General features: G+C 40.1%; 1 protein-coding gene and 1 long non-coding RNA gene across 2 annotated transcripts in view; one reads left to right on the top strand and one right to left on the bottom strand.

Moving 5' to 3' along the window:
- Nucleotides 1-184: 184 nt before the first annotated feature.
- On the bottom strand, nt 185-18,178 carry LOC117513867. Its single transcript, XR_004561738.1, has 3 exons — nt 18,049-18,178; nt 16,808-16,818; nt 185-196 (listed from the first exon to the last, which is right to left on the bottom strand). It is a non-coding gene; the product is annotated as an uncharacterized LOC117513867 (long non-coding RNA).
- Nucleotides 7,457-25,235, top strand: part of akirin1 (akirin 1) — a 35,576-nt gene continuing 17,797 nt past the window's right edge. The window contains exons 1-3 of the mRNA XM_034174106.1: nt 7,457-7,799; nt 18,927-19,067; nt 23,708-23,836. Coding sequence (XP_034029997.1) covers nt 7,607-7,799; nt 18,927-19,067; nt 23,708-23,836 — 463 coding nt within the window. The 5' untranslated portion in view covers nt 7,457-7,606. The remainder of the gene's footprint in view (nt 7,800-18,926; nt 19,068-23,707; nt 23,837-25,235) is intronic.

Genomic DNA, 25,235 nt, shown 5'->3' with positions numbered 1-25,235 from the left:
TGGTATTTCTGGATGTTGTTGATGTATGGCTTTTGCTTTGTATAGAAGAGTTTTAACTTGTAGATGTAATGACGAACTGTGTTAACTGACAATGGTTTTCAGAAGTGTTCCTGAGCCCATGCGGTAAGATCCTTTACACAATGACATTGGTTTTTAATGCAGTGCCACCTGAGGGATCAAAGGTCACAGGCATTCACTGTTGGTTTTCGGCCTTGCCGCTTACATCTAGAAAGTTCTCCAGATTCTCTGAATCTTCTGATTATGGACTGTAGATGATGGAATCCCTAAATTCCTTGCAATTGAACGTTGAGAAACATTGTTCTTAAACCTTTGGACTATTTTTTCACGCTGTTGTTCACAAGTGGTGATCCTCACCCCATCTTTGCTTGTGAACAACTGAGCCTTTTGGGGATGCTCCTTTTATACCCAATCACGACACTCACCTGTTTCCAATTAACCTGTTCACCTGTGGAATGTTCCAAACAGGTGTTCTTTGAGCATTCGTCAACTTTCCCAGTCTTTTGTTGCCTTGTCGCAGCTTTTTTGAAATGTGTTGCAGGCATCAATTTCAAAATGAGCAAATGTTTGCACAAAAACAAAAAAGTTTCAGTTTGAACATTAAATATCTTGTCTTTGTGGTGTATTCAACTGAATATAGGTTGAAGAGGATTTGCAAATCATTGTATGTTTTGTATGTATTGTATGTTATGTTTTTATTTACATTTCACACAACATCCCAACTTCACTGGAATTGGGGTTGTACATTTACGTACTTAATACTTGTACTTAATCATAGATAAAACAATTACCATTTTTAGATGTGATAGAGGGACTGTTCAATTGTTAAATATATAAGTTGACTCACAACTTATAACAAACCACACATTCGACATTTCACCAGTGCTGTCTGGCACTACAGGTGGTGACACATGAATATATTAGTGGTGGACATGATCATTTGGACAACGTGTGATGTCCTACCTGCTACTATTGGCATGAAGCAGTTTCCCTCCAGAAGTTGTATGTTACAAATGGACCCACATTATTTCTGCTACTCAGATTTCATTAGGAGACATTTCATCTTCATAAAGACAGCAACGCAGTTACACCACAGGACTGCAAATAATGTTGGGACAACTGTAACAATAAATAATTGTCTACTTATCTTAATTGGAAAGTTTTATTTTGGTTCTTGTCGTGAGCTTGTGTTATTAAAGTTATGTCTATAAGTTACTGTGATGTCTAAATTAAGAAGCAACATGCAGCAGTAAATGGTCATTAGTGTTTGTTCGTTTGTTTGTTTGTTTGTGGTCATCCCACTGGTGTGATCATACACAAGCACCAGAATTTCTGTTTCAGAAATGTTTCTTTTCCTGCTCTTCCTCTTGGCTACCATGACAAGTACAAGTTCCGTGCTTTGTGTAGATACTTGAATATTCACAATGAGTTTTTCATTGATCATTGAATGTGGGTTTGTAATTCAGTTCAGTTTAGTTCAAGTTACAAAGAGAAAGTCTAACCTTACCCACACCCTGAACAAGCACGTTGGTAAGAGTGGAAAGGAAAAGCTCCCTCAAGTGTTTTTTTTGTTTGTTTGTTTTTTTTCTGGGAAAAAACCTCAAGCAGACCAGACTCAGAGTGGTGACCATTTACTGTGTAGAGGGATAGGAGGCAATGTGTGATTTATAAAGACAATGTTACTTGCAGGTGTGCGTACATGGCTTTTTTTTTTTTTTCTCAGATTTTTTTTTTTCATACGCCATTTTTGCCGTTTGTTCGTACATATACTTTTCATATGAACCCTACGGAATGTGTCAAAAATGAGGCCCCTGTGTATTCTAGTCAGACCTTGCTCCAGAAATGGCGCGCTACCATAATCTTAGTCTCCTATTTATGGTGCAGAGTTCATCACTGTAACCTTAAACTTTAAATTACTCTCCATTAGGGAAGCAATCTCAAAAAAATGTTCTCCTGCAGTGAAATTGAATTTTTATTGCAGAGAAGTCGATCATTGGTGATTACCACCAGCATCATTAACCTTCAGAGCTTAGCCACCTGTTTTAGGATGTGAAGTTTCGGTGTACTTCTCTTAGAAGGCAATAGGGATGTTAAAACAGTTATTTGTGCTTAGTAACCAATGTGAAAGGTCCCTGGACTGCAGACTAGCCTCAGGACAAAACTTTATTTTTCATATGTAATGAGTTAATTAGCATAATTAGCACAAATAATTCACATTTAATGAGTTAAGTAGCACAGTTAACACAAATGATTAGTATAATAATTTTTCCTCAATAATTTTTTTTCTTCAGGGTATGGAATGTATGTTACCACTTTTACTCAAGAGTTAGTCACTTATGACCTGAAATGCATTTTCTTTACCATATTTGTAGTTTTAAACAGGAACAGCATATTCATACATCCGAATGGTTGAGTTATGTCAGTAAGGGATTTAGTTCATGCTCTACAAATATATTCACTGAATATATATATATATATACACACACACACACACCACACACACACACACACACACACACACACACACACACACACACACACACACACACACACACACACACACACACACACACACATGGCCACTTCATTAGGTACACCTGTTCAATTGTTTATGAGCACAAATTGCTATTCAGTCAGTCACATGGCAGCAACTCAGTGTATTTAGACATCTAGACGTGGTGAAGACAACTTTCTGAAGTTCAAACCGAGCATCAAAATGGGGAAGAAAGGGGATTTAAGTGACTTTGAACATGGCGTGGTTGTTGGTGCCAGATGGGCTGGTCTGAGTATTTCAGAAACTGCTGATCTACTGGAATTTTCACAATCATCTCTAGGGTTTACAGAGAATGGTCTGAAAAAAAGAAGATACCCAGTGAAGGGCAACTCTGTGGACGAAATTACCTTGTTGATGTCAGAAGTCAGAGGAGAATGGGCAGAATAGTTGAATTGGCGACTGAGGGATCCTATCATGTCAACATGGACTAACATTTCTGGCAAAAGGAGGTCCAACCCCATACTAGCAAAGTGTACCTAATGACATGGCCAGTGAGTATATCTCTTGCTCTCCATGTCAGACAGCATCAGGTGCTTAATTAAGTTGTTATATACAACAAAAATGCATATATAAGTAAGTCACTTTGGCTGCTCCCTTCACTGCACTCAGGTTCACCACAGCAAATCTGAGGTGGATCTGCATGTTGAATTGGCACAAGTTTTTTAAGATGGATGCCCTTCCTGACGTAACGCCACATTACATGGAGAAATGTGGCAGGAGGGGTTTGAACCGGGAACCTTCCACACTGAAGCCAAGCGCACTAACCACTTGTCCACCACCCCTGCCCACCTGGCATTATGATCGCTCATAATATGCTTTCCTTCCAAGCTAATCTACATATATAGTTGTATATACGTAGATCTGTTGCAGTGACCCTGAGTGAAAAACAAGGGAGCAGCCAAAGGGACTTACTTAATGTAATTAGGTGGAAGCCTTTTTGGTCATCAAATGGTTATAGAAACATTATTTTTTTTGGTTGTGAAAAGGTTGTGGAATGGTCACAATACATCACTTGATGATGTAGCCAAAACGTAGCTGGGGAGTCTACACAATGACATCATGCCAACGTCACCATAAAGCATCATGTTGACCAAAAAGTGACGTTACCACAATGTCACAGCAACATAGAGATGTTTGCTGGGTATAAAGGTTATTTTTGGCTGTGAGAACATTGTGTACTGGTCACAAACGTCATTTGATGACGTAGCCAAAACACAATGACGTCATGGCAATATCACCATAAAGCCTCATGTTGACCAGAAAGTGACGTCACAGCAATGTACCAGCAACGTAGAAATGTTTGCTGGGATGTTCAATAACCAGTCAGTCTTACAACGTTTACATGACGTTTGCTGGATCTAATTTTATGGTTGTCATAGGATGATCCATAAAATGCATCCAAATGATGTCACATGACAACTGATTACGGGTGTCATTAAATTACATCATTTGTTGATGTTAAGGTGACGTCATGATGATGTCATGTTTTGATATGAGTGTATCTTGATCAAAATCTGACATCACCAATACGTCATGTGCAGTGAGGTCATAAGTGACAAGTTAATGAACAAAATTAGCCACATGATCCAGCACATATCCTGAACAATTCTATTTATTGACAGAAACTGATTTAGATCATAAATAATGGAACGAGGCTAATTATTGTATTCACCTGATCAGACTCTGTCTGTTGAGGAGAGGTTGTTTGGAGTACAGGATGCCCTCATAAAGGCCTTTTATGACTGTGGTGGCAGCAACTGTCTTATTTGGAGTGGTCACCTGGGTCAGTGGCATATCAACAGCAGACAGGAAGGGACTGAACAAACTGATCACAAAGGGCAGTTCAGTCCTGGGATTCTTGACCCAGTGCAACTGATGTGTGAAAGGAGGGTGGTACCCAGTCAGTCTGCTATCTCTGCTGTCGAACCAGTCTCATCCAGTATAGGACACCTTCACCTGAAGTGTCTGAAGGAGAGGTATCACAGGTCCTTTGTTTCTTCTGCCGTTAGACTGCACAATCTGCACTGCTCCCAGTAAGTGTACATATTTACTTATGTATATCCCAAGTCAACAAACTGCAATGCACATGACTTATTCACCCCACTGTATATTTTATGTTTATATCCTGCTGACAATGTTCATTCTTTTGATTTGCAATGTCTATGTATTTGCCCTGCCTTCTGTTTGAACATTTAATCTACAGTACTGTTGCACAATTACTATTACCGCTGTTGCTGCGACACTGCATATTACCCCACGTGGGACTAATAAATGAATATATTATTTTATCTTTACCTTATCATATTCAGGGAATGGATAGAGGGTGCATTTGCAAAACAAAGCAACAAAGTAGTTTTCATATGTAGTGATTTCAACATTGATATATTAAATCCATATAAGCATAGTACAACAGATGACTTTATCAGTGCAATGTATAGTGTGAGTCTATTTCCAAAAATCACCAGACCAACCAGAATCACCCTCATTTGTGCCACCTTAATTGACAACATATACACTAACGAACTTGAGGAAAAAACAATAAGTGGTATTCTAATTAATGACATCGGTGATCATCTGTCTTTATCATCTATGATTACAACTACACCAATAGAAAGAAAAATAATCAAAAAGAATATGAGATCAGGGGAATCAATAAATGCATTCAGCAATGAATTATTGGCACAAAACTGGGAAGCAGTATACCAAGAAAACAATGCGGACAATGCATATGAAATATTTCTGCAATTATATGACCAAAGCTGTCCAATTAAAGAATACACAAGAAAACTGAAGTATGGCAACTGTCCACGGATCACAAAAGGTTTACAAAATGCCTGTAAGAAGAAAAATGTGCTATACAAAGAATTCATAAAACTGAGAACCAAAGAGGCAGAAAATAAATATAAACGATATAGAAATAAGTTAACAAATATCATAAGGTCTAGCAAAAAAGATTATTATAGGACATTATTAGATAATAACAAAAATAATATAAAGGGAATGTGGGGTGTACTAAACAGCATTATAAGAAGTAGTTCTAAACAGTGACAATATCCTGAGTATTTTATTGATGAGAGTAATGGAATTTGTAATAAAAATGATGACAATTGAAATAATGTTTTTGTAAATGTGGAGGAAAAAAATCTCTGATCCAGGGACAGTTGGGAAAAACATGGATGTATTGATAGAACAAAATTATAGTTCAATGTTTCTCAAAGTGGTGTAGTAGAAAGAAACATTAGATATTGTTAAAAAATTTAAAAACGAAACATCAACTGATTCTAATGAAATTGTTCTGTCCTCAACCCCCACCCCAGCCTCCGCTCTGCCACTCCCCCCGAGCTCGGCCACGCACCTGAAATGCTGCTGCTGCCCCCACACACAGATGTTTCAAAGTTTAGCATACATAAACAAATCAAATGTATATGTGTGGTTGTTTTAATTCTGATGTGTGCCACTGTTACGTGCAACTAGTAATAATTGTGGATTAATTGCTGTATTTTTGTTTGAGGTAACTGGGTGTGGAGATGAATTGCCCTTTTAGGGATCAATAATGTTGTTTGAATCTTGAATCGTGAGGAGGAAACCTCAAGCAAACCAGACTCAAAGGGGTGACCCTCTGCTTTGGCCATGCTACAGACACAATTTACAAAACAATTTACAGAAAGGAATATACAGGAAATTTTGCCAGTGAACAGGGCAGGAGGATCACTGAAACAGACACCACGCCCATCTCTGGATGGAACTGCACCTCAAACAGAGAGAGAAAAACAGAATCAGGCATTGGAAAGACAACAAATACAGTTTAATTTCTCAGCATTAAGCAACAAGAAAAACAGAAGAAATACTAAGGTAAAAGACCCAGAATTTAGATAAAGTTGAGGTTGTGGCCTGCTCCATTTCCTAATAAAATGAATTTAAAGAGTAAAAAGCATATAATAGAAACATACTATGCCAGTATGCTAGCCATACGAAAGGGGAAACAAGTGCGTCTTAAGTCTGGACTTGAAAGTCTCTACAGAATCTGACTGTTTTATTGATGCAGGGAGATCATTCCACAAAACAGGGGCATGATAACAGAAAGCTCTGTGACCCGCAGACTTTTTATTCACCCTAGGGACACAAAGTTGTCCTGCACCCTGAGAACGCAAAGCCCAGGCCGGTACGTAGGGTTTAATTAGGTCAGCTAAGTAGGGAGGTGCCAGTCCGTGAACAATTTTGTAGGTTAGTAGCAGAACCTTAAAATCTGATCTTACAGGGACAGGAAGCCAGTGAAGAGATGCCAAAATGGGTGTAATGTGGTCAAACTTTCTGCTTCCTGTCAAAAGTCTGGGAGCAACATTTTGAACCAATTGGAAACCCCTAATGCTGGACTGCGGTAAACCAGAAAATAGAACATTGCAGTTGTCCAACTGAGAACTGACAAATGCATGAATCAGGAGCTCAGTATCAGCTGTAGACAGGATGGGATGAATCTTTGCTATATTTCACAGGTGGAAGAAAGTAGTCCTCATAATATCTCTAGGTCAAAGGACAATGTAGGATCAAAAATTACCCCAAGGTTCCTCACTTTGTCAGTCTGATGTATGACACACGAGCCTACGCTGAGCGTTAACTTGTCAAATTGATGCCGATGTCTCACTGGACCAAGAACCATCATTTCAGTCTTATCAGAGTTTAAAAGTAGGAAGTTGCTAGACATCCGGCTTTTCAGTGATGCGAGGCAATCTTCTAAGGATTTTATGTGGATGAGATTACCAGCAATTATCGGCATGTATAATACATAGACGGGATCATATTTTATTGGTTCAAAATTATAATGTTAGAAAAAAAAAACGTAGTAGGCGTGTCTTCAGCGCTACATCACCATCTCAGACGTCCTCCTCGCACAACCACGTTCCCATCGGAGACGGCAGCAGCGCAGCCACTCAGAAAAAAAAATCCTCGAAGAAAGGCTTAAGAAATCACATCCTCCGGTTTTTTTTCCTGCTGGTGTTTTCCTCCAGCTGTTTATTCTGTTTGTTTTTCACTAGCATGGCCTGTGGAGCTACTTTAAAGCGCACGGCGGAGCCGCTCCATGGCCCCCAATCTCCCAAGCGGAGTAAGTGCAGTCTACTACTGGGGGCAGCTAGCATTCCGTCCCCGCAACGATGCAACCTCCGCCCGCAAATCGATAGCCCACCACAGTATCCTCTGGCTTTAGGAAGCGAACACAGGCTCGCTCCAGGTGAGAGCTTTCTCCACGTTTGACGAATAAATGTGTTTTAGTTTCTTCTTCTTTTCTGGGTGGGTGTCATGGGGGAGGGGGCGTGGGGTGAGTGGAATGGCTGGCTAACTAGGTAGCTAGCTGATAGAATCAGAATGGGGGTTGGAGGCTAGTCCGGCTAAGCTAACGTCAGTTTGGCGAACGTTGTCACATAAGATTGTCGATCACAGCCACGAAACACGCAGAACTAGAAGCGAATATGTAGAGTCTGTGGTTTTCTATATCATTAGCTGACCGAGTTGGCATATATTCGCTAATGCTGGCTTGTTCGTCAAAGTATTGATACAGTTAGTTTGCTTGACTAAATAGCTTTGTGATAGCCACAGAGGTATGCCATAGCAGCGGACATGGTGCTGAACTGTGCACCACTGCAGCTTTCATAATCCGACACCTAGGCCGAAGGGGCCGCTGACAAATGCATGATTACAGCTGGTATTACAGAAAATTATAAAAATGAGGATTTACAGTTTATTATTGCAGTCATAGACATGCAGTTATGGGTCCACTATGGAAATAAGTCACAATTTTATGACTTTGTAGTACTCCCTGCTGAGAAATATTTTTAAATTACTGTAATATGATTTGGTGTTTCCACTGATTTTTTGTTGTTGTCATGTTTATGGAATGAAATCAATTAAGCCAGTGGTTCTGTATGTACGCAAAATAATAATCCAAAATTCTATTTGTACATAGCACTAGAGATGCACCAATCCGCAATTTTTCATTTCAGATCCCGCTTTAAGAGCCAATATTTTTAAAGTTCAGGCAGGTTTACATTAGGGTGTGATTCAAGCCGACTCAGATTTCAACAAAACTTGGCTCAAAGATGGAACCTACCAAGAAACAAACTTTCCCCAAATTTCTCAACCGAAAATCAAACGGTGACCTTGCCAAGGGGTCGTCAAAGTTCAAGGCAAAAATGCGCAAAAACTGATATTTCATTAAATTCCCATCTTTCAAGTGGTGTAACATTCAGCGCCATCAAGTCCCCAAGCTGGTTTAAGTATCAAATGACATAGGGAGGCAAACTCTTTCATCTTATGTATATATTTGGTTGGACGATCAATGGTGCTGAATAATAGGGGCGCTAAAAGTCTGGTCATTTGTGAAATTGGTTGTATTTAAAGGCCCATAACCCTCCAACCAGATTTCAATGTTATCAACAAATATAGACCCTACTCTATCAAATGCAACTGAAAAAACATTGGGGTCTTGATGGTGCAGGTCACCAGGGGGTGCCAAAGTACTCCACTTGCCCAATTTCAAGGAAGTTTAGCACCACCTGGTGGCCCATGCCATCAGCCTTTTTTAACAAAATTTGCAGCAGTGGATAAACCAACATCTCTACTTTATGTAACAGTTGGCAGAATTTTGGGGACTCCTTATATTAATTTGATACCCCTTTAAAATCCGTGTGTCGTGTGACTGGGCCATAAGATGAAAAGCTAAATTTGATGTTTTGGTGAAAGAATTAAGTCCTTTTATTTTTTCATAGACTTTTACAGCCTTATTTTTATAGACTTAAAGAGAAAAGACAGCACCCTCTCTCTCTGTGTCTCTCTGTCTCTCCTCAATTTTCAATTTCAAGTGGAGCTTTATTGATATGGGAGACATATGTTTACATTGTCAGAGCAAGTGTTAAGAGTAAAAATTAAGTCCTCTCTCTCTCTCTCTCTCTCTCTCTCTCTCTCTCTCTCTCTCTCTCTCTCTCTCCTCTCTCTCTCTCTCTCTCTCTCTCCTCTCTCTCTCTCTCTCTGTGTCTGTCTCTCTCCCTCCCTCTCTCTCTTGCTCTCTCTCTGTCTCCTTCTCAATTTTCAATTTCAGTGGAGCTTTATTGACATGGGAAACATGTTTACATTGTCAAAGCAAGTGTTAAGAATAATAAAAAAAAAATTAAGTTCTCTCTCTCTCTCTTTCTGTCTCTTGTTCGCTCTCTCTCTTTCTCCCTCCCTCTGTCTCTCCCTTTCTCTCTCTCGCTCACTTTCTTTCTCACTGCTTTCTTTCTCTCTGCTCACGCAAAGAACTCTGGATTAATACGGAAGGAAAATGGACATTTTTTCGCTTCAGCGGGCAGAGTCTCTGTTCAGCTGCCCCCCTGAGCTGCTCTCTGCATTTCATAGCATTTCGCAGCCCCAGGACGCTGAAGCAGCTAACCTTTCAGCAGATATTTTCAGCAATGATTCAGTTCATTTTTCGTAAAGTCCATGCTCAACGAACAGACAGTTTGAATCCAAGAGCAAGGCGGTAATTTGCCGCTACTCACAACTAGAACACTGCGGAAAAGAGTTCTCTGAAATAGTTTGGCTTCAGAACCCCCACCTCATGCTCAGCAGCAAACAAAGCAGAGAGCAGCAACAGCAGTTGAGAGGTTTCACAGTGGCTCATCTCCAGTATCGGAAAATGTCACGGGTTGGATTGGTATTTTCCGATACTTGAATTACGTTGGTATTGGAAGCCAATCTCGATACTGGATCGGGTCGGTCGCATCCTTACATAGCACCTCACCTAAGTCAGTATAGGTAAGGGGTGGGCAATCATGTGCCACGAAGGGCCAAGACTAGGGATGGGTATCGATAAGATTTTATCGATATCTATGCAATTATCGATTCTGCTTATCAATCCGATTCCTTATCGATTCCCTTATTGATACCTCCTGAATTTTGTACTCAAAGTAGGCTTTACAGGTTTTCTGTGTATTTCATTGAGTCTTAAAGTAAATAAATATGAAATTGGTCACTGTATCCTTGATCTCTGGACATAAATAAAATAAACAAAACGGTGTTTTGCTTTGAAGTTATTAATTCCAACTGGACTCTATCGTTCTGACTTTGCTTGGCAGAGAGCCGCGTTGTGTTTGGAGCTGTGTGAACAAAACGGAGGACAATTCTTGTTTTTCTCGCAACAAGACAGGAGTCCCAGTTAGTAACTTTAATCCGCACAAAAGTGACTCACCATTGACATATTCAGGGATGAAAGTGGTGAAAAACAAAAAAAAGCTGAAACCCAAAATTACCCCCCAACACCACATGTACGAAAATGTTTGAATTCTGGAAGCTCTGAAATGCAATCTGGGACTATTCCAGACTATAAACTGCAGTGAGTGCAGCATCCATTTAGTGAGAAAAAAAAAAACAACTTATTCACATTCATTCCACAGTAGTATTCTGCTCTTACTAGGATGCAGCAGTTTTCTAGCTTGGCAGATAGTTCTGGAGGAAATTACTGAAGAAATTAACAAATTGAAAATATGGTTTGACCGAAAACAAACTGTCATTAAACTTAAGACAGGGATGAAATGGAGGTGTAAGAGTCACTAGGTGTTCACAGGAAACACTTATTTATTTCTGTATGTATGTATGTATTTATTTATTTATGAATGTTCATTGTTAGTTGGTTTTATATTTTCTGTTCTGTTTTTATTCAGGTTCTTTTTGTCTCTTTCTCTAAAATTGTATATAATAACTAATCATTAGATTAGTTATTATTACTATTATTGTTGTGGTTGCTATTATTATTAATATATAAACAAAAATACATAAAAAAAATTACAATTTGTAATACATTTGACTCTTTAACAACAACAAATGCTTATTATACAGAAAACAAATGCACCCGAACGTGCTGACAGCTGCAACTGCTTAATGCTAACTTTAACATTGAAAATGCCATAGACATGCTAACGCGTTAGCATCAGTCCCGTTTTTAAGTTATAAAATAAATCTATCAATTGTTTCAGAAGACCATAACAGGCGCTTTAACATAAAAAAGGTAAATAATACTCACAGACATATGCTCTTTAGGGTTTTAGTGGGGGAAAATTAGGATAAGCGAAAGAAAAAATTAATCAACGAAGCAATAGATTGAAGTACTGCTTCAATCTGTGATTCACTGCTTCAATTGGTTCAAGGTTCAAAGCAGAGCAGCACTGCAGAAAAGTTGATTACAGACCCACTGCAGGGTCTGTAATCAATGTAGAGAAATGATCATTTTCCTGATAAACTCCCCCAAAAACAACGGCCACTCTGAAGGACCAATAAGGGAATCGTTAAGCAAAAAGGTTATTGATGTTGGTGGATCAAATCATTTCTTAATGATACCCGAAAGGAACCAGTTCTCGATACCCATCCCTAGCCAAGACACTGCAGGCTTTCCTTTCTACCAATCACCTCAGCAGGTGATTTCATTAATGATCAGGTTTCCCAGTTGGTGATTTCTTTGACCATCAGATGTTTACATTCAGGGGAGAAGTTCATCAGCAACCCACCTGCTGAGGTGATTGGTTGCAAGGAAAGCCTGCAGTGTCTCGGCCCTCGTTGCCCACCCCGGTCTAGTTCCCATGATTATGAGTGAACGCAATTTTCCTTATTTTCTGTCCATATGTTGGGCTGAAATTACCCTTTGAAGTGATGATCCTAAACACTTTATGTGGTTCCAAAGTAATTGTCATTATCTTTCAAACTTTACAGTCCAGTCTCCTGCTTTTTTTTTTCCTTTTGGTGGCACGTCACAAAATGTCACATTTTTGTGATGCGGTCACGTTTACTTCACTATTTTTAAAGGAAAAGAGAACCCACTGATAAAATATAGCTGGGAAAATAGACTGTGCTATAAACTAACGATTGATGCGTATCAATGAAATAAGAAGCTCCTACAACTTTGACACAATTTTAACCAATCAGAAAAAAAATCCCGGAGCGCTTGCGGCACTGCTGTGACATAGCATGAGCACAGAAAGCTACACAGCAAACACGTGCTGATGTAAAAGTCCTCTCTCCCCTCTCTCGCTGTCTCTCTCTCTCCCCTCTCTTGCTCTCTCTATCTCTGTTTCTCTCTCTCTCTCTCTCTCTCTCTCTCTGTCTCTCTCCCCGTTACATGCCATTTTCCTGCTGAACAAACACAAAGCCTTTCAACTGTAAAATAAACTGAATTTCTAAATGTATCATCAGCAACGCTCACGGGAGTAACTCTTGGTAAACATGGAAGGGTTTTCCCGTTCAGCGGAAAGAAAGTGAATCTCTGTTCGGCTGTCCTCCTCAGCTGTGCATTTGACAGCCTCGGGATGTGCAAATGTCTTTTGACTTAACTTTGATTTTGTGGACATTTTTAATGATCCATTCATTTATTGTTAACATATAAAATGAAACAGCTTTTTAAAAAACAATAAAATAGTTGCTATTTAAAGAGCCTTTTATTTAGAAGCAGGTAATGTTATGTTGGATTTGCGGGACCAGATGAAGGTCCAAATAAAAAATATTTCTTAAAATATAAAGAAACACTAAACAGTTTATATATAAAAAAAGAAGAAAAAAAAAAACACGGAAAAAATGCTGGGAAAAAAAAGGTTACTAAAAGTTGAGCTTTTGTGGTCTCCGAAAAAAGCTGTAGCTTTATTTGGTAAAAATAAAAAAGACTGAACCATTTACAAATTAAAGCTTTCAGTCATATCAACTGTGCTAAAAGGCTAAGCTAACTTTAGCCAATCATTAAACCTTCACAGCAGTGCAGTAAACATCGCGTTTTATTTTTATATTATTCTCACCTCGATAAAGCTGCAGAAGTAAGCTCCATTGGTCAAACGGGGAGTTCGCATATATCCAAAAAGTGGGAGATTTCGGCCTGAGCGGGTCTGCTCCATCACCCTGGCTGCCTGCCTTGCTCTGCCCAGGAATGATGCCTGAACCCCGGCTTCTCCGTGCGGGTCAGCCCGCTGTCGCGGTTTGATCAATATCCCACCAAGTCGTCAGTCCTCCCTTGGTCGGCGTCACTCCAAAAAGTAGCTGAAAAAAGCTTCTCCCAGCAGGGTGATGGGAGGATGGTTCTTTTGCTGTTTTTTAAAGCTTTTTTGTGCTTCAGCCGATGCAAATTCAAAGCTGGCAATCGCTCAACTTTTTTTGGGTGGTGGAAACAGCCAGAGTGTGCCGTAGCAATCTCCGCTTCCCTTGCCGCTTCCGAAGTGAAGCATCTGACAGCACAGCGCATTGGAGGCGTTGCCTGACACGTACAGTACTGTTCAGAATAATAGTAGTGCTATGTGACTAAAAAGATTAATCCAGGTTTTGAGTATATTTCTTATTGTTACGTGGGAACAAGGTACCAGTAGATTCTCAAAATCCAACAAGACCAACATTCATGATATGCACACTCTTAAGGCTATGAAATGGGCTATATTAAAAAAAGTAGAAAAGGGGGTGTTCACAATAATAGTAGTGTGGCATTCAGTCAGTGAGTTCGTGAGTTTTGTGGAACAAACAGCTGTGAATCATGCGTCCCCTATTTAGGATGAAGCCCAGCACCTGTTGAACATGCTTTTCCTCTCGAAAGCCTGAGGGAAAATGGGACTTTCAAAACATTGTTCAGAAGAACAGCGTAGTTTGATTAAAAAGTTGATTGAAAGGGGAAAACTTATACGCAGGTGCAAAAATTTATAGGCTGTTCATCTACAATGATCTCCATTGCTTAAAAATGGACAAAAAAACCAGAGACGCGTGGAAGAAAACGGAAAACAACCATCAAAATGGATAGAAGAATAACCAGAATGGCAAAGGCTCACCCATTGATCAGCTCCAGGATGATCAAAGACAGTCTGGAGTTACCTGTAAGTGCTGTGACAGTTAGAAGACGCCTGTGTGAAGCTAATTTATTTGCAAGAATCCCCCGCAAAGTCCCTCTGTTAAATAAAAGACATGCAGAAGAGGTTACAATTTGCCGAAGAACTCATCAACTGGCCTAAAGAGAAATGGAGGAATATTTTGTGGACGGATGAGAGTAAAATTGTTCTTTTTGGGTCCAAGGGTCGCAGACAGTTTGTGAGACAACCCCCAAACTCTGAATTCAAGCCATAGTTCACAGTGAAGACAGTGAAGCATGGTGGTGCAAGCATCGTGATATGGGCATGTTTCTCCTACTATGGTGTTGGGCCTATATATCGCATACCAGGTATCATGGATCAGTTTGGATATGTCAAAATACTTGAAGAGGTCATGTTGCCTTATGCTGAAGAGGACATGCCCTTGAAATGGGTGTTTCAACAAGACAATGACCCCAAACACACTAGTAAACAAGCAAAATCTAGGTTCCAAACCAACAAAAAAATGCCTCGCAGATGTGAAGAAATCATGAAAAACTGTGGTTATACAACTAAATACTAGTTTAGTGATTCACAGGATTGCTAAAAAAAGCAGTTTGAACATAGTAGTTTTGAGTTTGTAGCATCAACAGCAGATGCTACTATTATTGTGAACACCCCCTTTTCTACTTTTTTTTTACTAATAGCCCAATTTCATAGCCTTAAGAGTGTGCATATCATGAATGCTTGGTCTTGTTGGGTTTGTGAGAATCTACTGAATCTACTGGTACCTTGTTTCCCATGTAACAATAAGAAATATACTCAAAACCTGGATTAGTCTGTTTAGTCACATAGCACTACTATTATTCTGAACACTACTGTATAAAGCGTGCAATGTGAAAGGTCCATAACCCTGACCATACCCCTCACCCCCTGCCTGTGTCACCCCAAATTTTGTGATACCATCACAAAATAATTTTGTGATACAGTCACAAAAATGTAATGCACATCTTGACAGTATCATGAACTATTAAATTAAATCGCCTTTTGTGATTATTAATTTGCTCATATACAATAGACTCCATAATTTAATTAATTGAATGGTCAAATCAAATAAATGTTTTTTTCTATGTGATGCAGACACTGAAAGCACTTTATAATGATGCTTCATAGTCTCTCTCTCTCACTCACTCACACACACACACACACACACACACACACACACACACACACACACACACACACACACACACACACACACACACACACACACACACACACACACACACACACTGGGGTATTAAGGACTTTGCTCAAGGACAAGGGCCTTCTCAGCTGAGGATCCTCTGAATACAAGCCAATGCAGCGAAACTACACGATCAAAAAGAGCACAGAAAAAAAATGCTGATTGCAGGCTGACAGCTGCTGCAGCTACTCACTCTCACAACTGTGTTTAAATAAAAATCACAGACAGGAGACAGGATATGCTCACATCCAGTAAAAAGTCCAGACATCTCCAGTCCACTCACAGACGGTTCGTTCACACGCACATGTGAACAACTGATTGCCAGAGGACGTCGTCCACATCAAGTATAACTCCAGACATCACATTTACACACGGACTGTTCATTGGCGCGCCTGCATGCGCGCACGCAGCTCACGGTCATAGGAAGAAAGATAAATTATAACAGAAGTCAGAGCGCAGACCTGTAGCTCAGCACAAGAACACACATAAACTAGAAGAGAAATCAGAGTGCACAGTCTGGCTGCAGCCAAACTGTGCACTCTGATTTCTCTGTGCAGAGAATCTACAGGCTGCGTCCTCACCTCCTTTCTGCCCCGCTGCTGCGCGCACCTGACGCAGACATTCCTGCGTCGTCATGACGCTACATGAAGCAACTCGAAGCAGCCCCGGTGTGAAAGGAGCTTATGTGTAGCTTTGACATACCATAATACCGGTAGACAATGAAAGTTGAGTTTATCATAGATTTTTAAAATCTTGTTTGTTTGTTCTCATGTTCACATTTTGTCTAAGAATTCAAGTTATAATTATCTGTCTTGTTACCAAAAACAAAGTATTTTCTATTCTAGGTTCAAGACCATTGTATTAAAAATGTACATTGCTTGAAAACCTGCTAGGATTGAGGTATTTGTAGCCTTGTAATATACATGTTAAGTCATTTGTCCCATACGACATATTCTTATGTCCCATACGACATACAACCTCAGTTTTCCTCCACACATGGTAATAAGATAATTTATCAAGCACAAAATCAGTCATTTAGATATTCTACAGCATATGCTGCAACAACCTTAACTGAAATGACAGATTGTAGAACTGTTTTGGGATAAACCGTATCATTTTTCAGAGCGTCCCATACGACACATTTACGATGTCCCGTACGACACACTGCCCTGTACTCTGCATTTAATAAAAAATAGTCTTATATGAGAAAAGGTTTCATTTGGCTTCTTTTCAGACTCTAGGGAACATTTCCAGCATGGTTACATGAATCTGTCTCCATTCAACTCAGACTTTTGTGTTGAATTTACTGGAAAGAATTTTACCAATTTTATGTGTCCCATACAACATGTTTGATTTTCTTTTTTTTTTTTTTTTACCTGTTTCCCCCCAAAAACATTTCTGATCAAAAGTATGCACAAGGCAATATTGCCCAGTGGTATCACAACCTATCTGCACCCAAATGTAGGTACTTGCTCTAACACTGTCTGACCAGGCTGGAAATGCATCTCTGAATGTCCCGTACGACACATATGGAATCGCCCTGCAGAAGTTGGTGTTCTGCTACACGATGCTGAGAGGTTCAACTAAATTGGATTACTAGTTGTGACATTAAGACTGAATTAGCCAAGTGACTTGTGTATTCATAAAGACAATTATGGAATTTATCGTGAGGTATCTTGAACATTTTGGAAAGCCAAATAAATTGTATTGTAGTGCTGGTGTAAATGACATTGTGTTACTTCGATAATAAAATGTTTATCAAAATATTACATTAGGTGTTTTTATTTTATAATATTTAAATACAGGGTAGGCATGACATATAATTTTAAGACTCATAAGTTCTTGCTCGTGACTTCATATACTTGATAATGACTTTGAAGGTTTTTGCTAGTTTTAGACATCCAATACTGGCAAAAACTAAGTTTTAGATACCGTCCTGTCAAAAAAGATTTTAGACTGTCTGAAACCCAATCCTGTAGGCAGGGCATTGTGAGATACGTCTGGCACCCTGGGTGCAGGGCCAGCGTCCATCCGTCACCTTGTCAGTTTCAGTTTTGTAAAAGCTGTCTTCATTGAAGACTGCATTCCAAAAGCAGACTGCAGTGGCTCAGAGAGGTCACCCTCAGCAAGAGAGAAAAGTGCAGAATCAGTGTTAGCCTAGGTTAGACTGATGTCGATGTCTTGCTGGACCAAGAACCATCATTTCAGTCTTGTCCACTGATTAAAGAAAACTAAAAAATTGTCCTTTTTCATGATATTCAGTTTTTTAGATACACTTGTATATAAATGGACTGCATTTATAAAGTGCTTTTCCATCTGCATCAGACGCTCAAAGCGCTTTACACATCAATGCCTCACATTCACCCCAATGTGAGGCTACTGCCGTGCAAGGCACCCACTACACACCGGGAGCAACTAGGGGATTAAGGACCTTGCCAAAGAGCCCTTAGTGATTTTCCCGTCAGGCTGGGATTTGAACAGGATCTTCTGGTCCAAAGCTCAATGCTTAACCAATAGACATCACCTTACCTTAAGACTTATATATTGGCAGAATTATTGGTATTATGTTTTTTGTTTTTTTTTTACTTCCTAATATCTTTATCGTCTTCCAACATAGGCCTCCTAGAAGTAGTTCTCCCATGGAACTGTGAGCTCTGTGATGTAGACTATCCTCAGTGAAGAAGGCCGGTGTACTGAAAGTTGGAGACAGTCTTAGTGGAAATATTATTTGTTCGATATCCACCAGCACCTTCCAGTTGCACACTATGCATATGTGTTCTGTAACTTGAGGATCATTCACCATCTGATAACATCCTATTTCCCACCCCATCTACATAAGGAGAACATGCTCTCATAGTCTTTATAGTCATCAGATAAAAAAGAAATACTCCATCGCCCACAGATGTCATTTTCATCTTAATAAATAATAAATACATATGCAAATTTGACATTGTTTGGTGAAGTTACCTAGTGGATCGCGGCTGACATCGCAGTTTTCACAAATCTGGAGAATGAGGTCAGAAGTGTTCAGCACTGATGTGACAAGATGACACTTAAAAACATCTAGAAACTCACTTTGGTAGGCCTAAAGCAGTTTTTCTTACAAAATAATTTGTGTCACTTGTTAAGTGTTTCAGAAATAATTTCCTATAGTATATCATAGTCTCCAGTCAACTTCAAAAGTCATGCTCAGCACAATTTGTGTAATGTGTGATATCTTCTATTTTGTGTGCTTGTTTGAGTGATTGGTGGTGTGTGTTTGTTTGTGCCACTACAGAACAGATCTTTAATATTCGTCAGTACAGCCGGATCAGGAGGCGGCGACAGCTGGAAACTGCTTTCAGCCAAACTGAGGCCTGTAGCTCCAGTGAAGTCCACAGTCCCAGTTCTCCCCCTACGGCCCCCAGCTCCCCACCAGGTAAGCCACACAGGCAACTTGTACGTGCTGTAGGCTACACACAATTCTAACAGGAGTAGTATGGCAACATGGATCAGTTTTCCAATCCAAATAAACTGTAGTTTTATTAAAAAACTAGACTTGCTTGTAATTTGGTGACGCATATGCTGGTCTAACACTAGTACAGAGTGTTATGTGTCGGACGCAGCTCGGAGAACCGACCAGCGTTTGAAGGACCCAGTATGAAATAAGCAGAGCACGGTACAAAGGCTAACTGAATTTAATACATAACAGTGATAATATAATAACAAAAAGGTGCGGCCTGGCGTGGTGCGCTCCCAGCAGCGCTAACGGTCCGGAGCCAGAAGCTGTTTCGGACCCAAGGACCCTGCCGACACCCCCCAGGTGGCCGCAACAACCGAGTCTGTGAAAGAAGGAACCATTATGTGAGTCCACACTCTACACACAGAACACTTAAAGGTGTACAAACAGCAAACACTTCCTGGCTTGATTACTGATCAGCTTCCCAACCTGCAGGCATGGAACATCCAGTTCACAAAACTCCACTGCAGTGAAAGCTGATACATGACTAACAAACAGCTCAATATAATAAAGTGTGAGGGACACCACATTTACTGACTGTATAACTGTTAGTCACAAAATCTAACGTACCTCAGGAAGTGTGCTGACGAGCGTGAGACCTCACCCCCTCCTCTTTCACAGACTGTGCATTAAACCTGGACGTTCTCAGCATCCGCTGCTGATGAGATGGCTCCCGAGACGACGATCTCACCCGTCTGGTCACAAGGTCGAGTCTCTGGCAAATACACACTGTGCACTCCAGTCTTAAATGCCAACATGTTCCAATCCATCCAGATGCACCACAGCTGTGAGTCCTGACGAGTCGCAGGTGATCAGGGTGAGGTCCTGACAGCCTCAGCAACACAGCCACTCAGTCCCAAACGCACGCCACCTGGGAGGAAAACCAAAAGACAGAAACAAACCGGCAGCCAGGCCCCCCCAGCCATATAACAACAGAGTAATTTAAGACTGTAATATGTAACATGAAATGCAGGTGTAACTTTAATGAATTTAGACTGATTTGTGTTATACATCTTGCTAATACATATTACACACACACACACACACACACACACACACACACATATATATATATATATATATATATATATATATATATATATATATATATATATATAGTAAACTTGCATATAATGGATTCAGGTAGTTATAATCGAAATCCGCTGTATGTATAAAATGGACAGAATTTGTTAAATGTATAAAATGGACAAACTCTGTTATATCTATGTAACGTATTAGTTACAGTCAGGGGGCACCAAACGATCTACGGGGAATTCCTAGCACTAATTAGGCTTGCGTATTTCCTTGATTAAATGCCTGGTCTTGAACAGGAGCCTGTCTCATTTAATGGGCTAGTCAAAACTTGGTCTGACAAAAATAAACGCCTGCCTTAAAGTGCCCGACATTATGTGCATTAAATAGATTACATTTGGTCGAGTCGCTCTCTTTTCTAAGTCTGCTCCTACAGCCTGACTTGTGCTTCTACAACTCTGTAATGTCGCACAGTCAGAGGTGTGCGAGAGCAGGGCAGCTGAGTTTGATTCTTTTAGCGATCAAAGGGAAGTAAAACCTCTTAAATCATTCTAAAGTGAGTTTTAAGCAGAAATGAGGCAATAATCGGTGAATTGCTGCTGACGCTACGAAATGATGCATGCGCAGTGAAGGCTGGGGAGAGGACCAATTTTTGGGGGTGGGGGGGGTTGTTCGGTCGGCAACACCGGGTCTGAGCACGGTTTGAAAAAAATAAATGGCCAGTCTTTTAATCAAGGAAATACGGTACCCACTTTCCTTGAATTGGCAAGTGTCAGTGTTGAACTCCATTTCGTATGTCTGCTGCAACTGGGCACATCTAGACTGCTCTGTCCAGTAAATGCGAAGGGATTTTAATGGAAATTCATTGCAGTGGGATAGGACGTTTTGTCCAATGCGAGTGAAAATCCATTATATAAAATCTGGTATATACAGTATTTATTACATGGAAAAGCATGCAAAGCAATGGGACTTTTGCTTTTGTCTGGTGAGTGTGGGTATACTGTTCATACAATGACCTTTTAGGTGTGTTTTAACGTATATATACATACTGTGCATCTGGAGTAAATTAATTTTTTTCCCTCAAAATTCTACTCACAACACCCCATAATGACAACATGAAAATATTTTTTTTTCCAAATGTATTCAAAATAAAAAAAAAACTAAGAACTCACATGTACATAAGTATCCACACCCTTTGCTCAGTACTTTGTTGATGCATCTTTGGCAGCAGTTACAGCCTCAAATTTTCTTTAATATGATGCCACAAGCTTGGTACACCTATATTTGTTCAGTTTTCCCCCTTTCCTCATTGCAGCATCTCTCAAGCTCCATCGGGATGGATGGGGAGCATCAGTGCACAGAAAATGCCTATATTTCCCACCAAAGTAAACTACAGGCATACCTTTCTGGCATGTTTCTTCCTGTTTCACCCCAAATAGCATATTTGGGTGTGTTTTGCAGCATCATAGTACCTTCTTCATCCCGCTTTGTCAATCTTGAACAAACTCTATATGCGTAGTAATTACGGCCATCATTGGCACTAGCTGGCAATCATAATAAAAGTGTACCCTGTGGAATAGGGTTGTTAAGGTGCTGTTACACTATGATGTATGTTTAGGGCTCTGATGGACAGTAATTGTAGTAATTGTAAGCTTGGAGAACTTTGAACATTTAACTCTGTGTTCTAATAACCCCTGGCATCATGTTCAACTTTGTCATGGTTTTATTAATAGACCACCCAACGGAATGTCAGAAATTTTATTCATCCACTTCCTGAAACTACACATTTCACCAAGAGCGTACATTTTGTGTGGAGAAAATCTTTCACTCACAGCCGATCCTAGTAGCCGGAGAACGTCACGTGCTCTCTGCTTTCCCACTCCCCTCTGCTTTCAGCAGTATGTGTCACAATAACAAATTTCGCAGGACGATATATTGCCTCAGAAAATAGCACAATAAATGGTGATCCTGTCATTTTAAGACCATTTCATGGCATTGATGTAATGATATTACATAGTGTATTTGATTGTTGTTATAGCTGTATTTTCACACGCATTTTATATTTTCAGGTGTCGGGCCATATTATATCTTCACACAGTGTTCAAGACAAAAATTTGTCTCACGTTCAGATAGTTGACATTGCTCTGACCATTTTGATATGCAAAACATGGGAATTGGTATGGGTATAAAAGAAAGTACATTAAAAGGCTTATTTCTCAAGGTATGCTAAAATCAAGAAAATGCCCTTTTGGATTCAAAGGTTAAACACCCAAAAAGTCCTCAGAGGTTTTACTATGAAGTGTTGGAACTGGGATAATGCTGGAGATAAAATAAATAAAAAAAAATTGTCTATTTAACTAGCCAGAAACATTGAAAAAAATGTGCTGTTTTGTAACAGAGATGAACCAGTCACCCACCCATGTGATTGTATTAAGCAGTACATATAGACATACGTGTATATGAGCTTTTTGTTGCAGTAATTTAAATAGTATGTACTTTTAGTGAACATCATTCTCCATGTAATGTGAAGTCAGGAAAGCCAACCGGTATAAGCCTTGTGCCAAATCAACATGCAGATCATTCTCTGAGTGAAGCAAGGGAGAAGCCAAAAGGGCTTACTTTTCAGTGAGTATAATGATTCCATTCCGACCGGATTACTTTCCGAATTGAACTCTTCATGGAATCACATATAAAGGCAAGGAAAACCCCCCCCCAACCAACAGGAGGAAACCTCCAGCTGACCAGACTCAGTGGGGTGATATCTTTGGCCTTTCTGTCAACACAGTACAGAAGCTACAAAGATTGGAAAAAAAAATGTGCAGTAACTTAGAAAAGTTGAAAACTGCACCATTTCTGGTAGTTTTGCACATTTCAGTTTGTTTGTGCAGTGTTCCCAATGCATTTGCATGTATGGAAATAAAAGCTATTACAATGATTTTGGGCTTAACTCACTGTTTTAAACACACTATTTTGAACACAGCTGTGTAGTGAAAGTTAAGTATGTATGTAATCAGTCCAACACATATGGACCCCCCCCACCGACTACAAAATAGTTTTTTTCTTTTTCCACTAACAGCATTGGTCTGCATTCCTCACCTTAATTAAATATTTAGTCCAAATGATTTGTAGTTGGTCCTGCAGTAAACTAGCATTTTGTCCAGGGTGTACCTTGCCTCACACCCTATAACTACTGGGATAGGCTCCAGCCCCCGTGACCCTAACTGGAGTAAGCGGGTACAAAAAATGGATGGCTGGATGGATGGTTTATAATCGACCTCATTACCCATTGAGTAATGACTCAAATAGCTGATGTTAGACTTTGAGACTTTGTGATGAGACAATGGGGAGACTTTCATTAGTCTTGTAACAGAGGGGAGTGAGGTTAAAGCTGTGACATTGTGCTTAGGCAAGCACCTATTTCAAGAGAATGGGGACAGCTCTGCCAGTGATCAATTACTTCATGGAGATGTGAGTGTGTGTGTGTGTGTTTAACTTTTTACAGCAGTTTGTGTCATGGTGTTATTCAGGTGCCTCAAGGACAGACTTGCCTGTTGTTACACTGAGGCAGGTGAACTACCTGTGTGAGCGCTTCATCAAAGAGTATGAGCAGAAGCTCCGGGAGGAGTATGACCAGATCCTTAACACAAAGCTTGCAGGTAAACACATTCACACTTCCAAGTGGCACATTTCATTAGGACATCACTTTTGCATTGTGTCATTGAGGTTTAATAAAAAATGAATAAGGGTCCAAAAAAATCGATTCTCATTTTAATCCCCACAGATCGATTCATACATCCATAGATCACTTTTTTTTAATATTTTTAATATATATGAGGGTAGGCTGAAAAGTTCTAAGGCTGACTATAATGCAGTTGTCGAATTGAACAAATTCAGGGTTATTTTTCTACATAGTCTCCCTGTAACTCCACACACTTCTTCCAGCGGTGCTTGAGTGCTTCAATTCCCTTGGCATAGAAGCTTTCATCTTGAGAGTCAAAATAGTCCTCAACGGCAGCCATCACCTCATCATTGCTCCGATAGTGCTTCCCAGCCAAGTTTTTTTTCAGGTTTGGGAACAGATGAAAGTCTGAGGGTGCCAAGTCAGGGGAGTATGGTAGGTGATCTACCAGTTCGAATCCACACTCGTGGATAGTGGCCATGGCCACTGTTGACTTGTGAGCTGGGGCATTGTCTTGATGGAGCAGCACCCCTTTCGTCAGCTTTCCTGGTCGCTTCTTTTTGATAGCTTCGCGTAACTGTCTCAGTAGGTTAGAATAGTACTGTCCCTTTTCAAGATAGTCCACGAACACAATGCCCTTGGCATCCCAGAAAACTGAAACCATGACCTTCCCCGCAGACGAAACGACCTTGGCCTTCTTTGGAGGTGGTGACCTTGGGTGTTTCCACTGCATTGATTGTTTTTTTTGTTTTTTTTTTGTCTCTGGCTCAAAGTGGTGAACCCAACATTCATCCTGGGTAAGAAAACGTTCCATGTAATTGGCTGGATCCTCTTCAAATTACACCAAGTTTGCCTTCGACATGACTAGCCTGGTGCGTTTCTGATCAGGGGTCAGAAGATGTGGCACCCACCGAGCTGACACCTTTGACATTCCAAGTTCTTCATGCAGAATGTGTTAAATTCTCTCACGGGATATTCCCACAGCATCTGCTAGCTGATTAATCGTCGATCGTCTGTCGTCCATCACCATTTCATGAACAAGGTCAATGTTTTTCTGGGTTGTGGCTGTTGCAGGCTGCCCAGACCTTGGGTTGTCTTCAAGGCTCTCTCTGCCCCTCTTAAATTCAGTTGCCCACTTCTGCACTGTAGATATGGAGGGAGCTTCATCCCCTAATGTAGCAACCATACCCGCATGAATGTCCTTGGGCTTTAACCCCTTCTTATGCAGGTACTTAATCACACCATGATGCCAGATTTTGTCCATTTTTGCCGTTTCCCTTTCAAACTTGGCTATGAACCACAAACTACCTCACAACCTGGAAGAAAATAACACAGTCATCAGAAGAGTTGAACTTAATGCATGCCAAGTTTTATTG

The sequence above is a fragment of the Thalassophryne amazonica genome, chromosome 7 (genome assembly GCF_902500255.1).
Source record: "Thalassophryne amazonica chromosome 7, fThaAma1.1, whole genome shotgun sequence".
Lineage (NCBI taxonomy): Eukaryota > Metazoa > Chordata > Actinopteri > Batrachoidiformes > Batrachoididae > Thalassophryne > Thalassophryne amazonica.
This window is presented reverse-complemented; position numbering and strand designations above follow the sequence as displayed.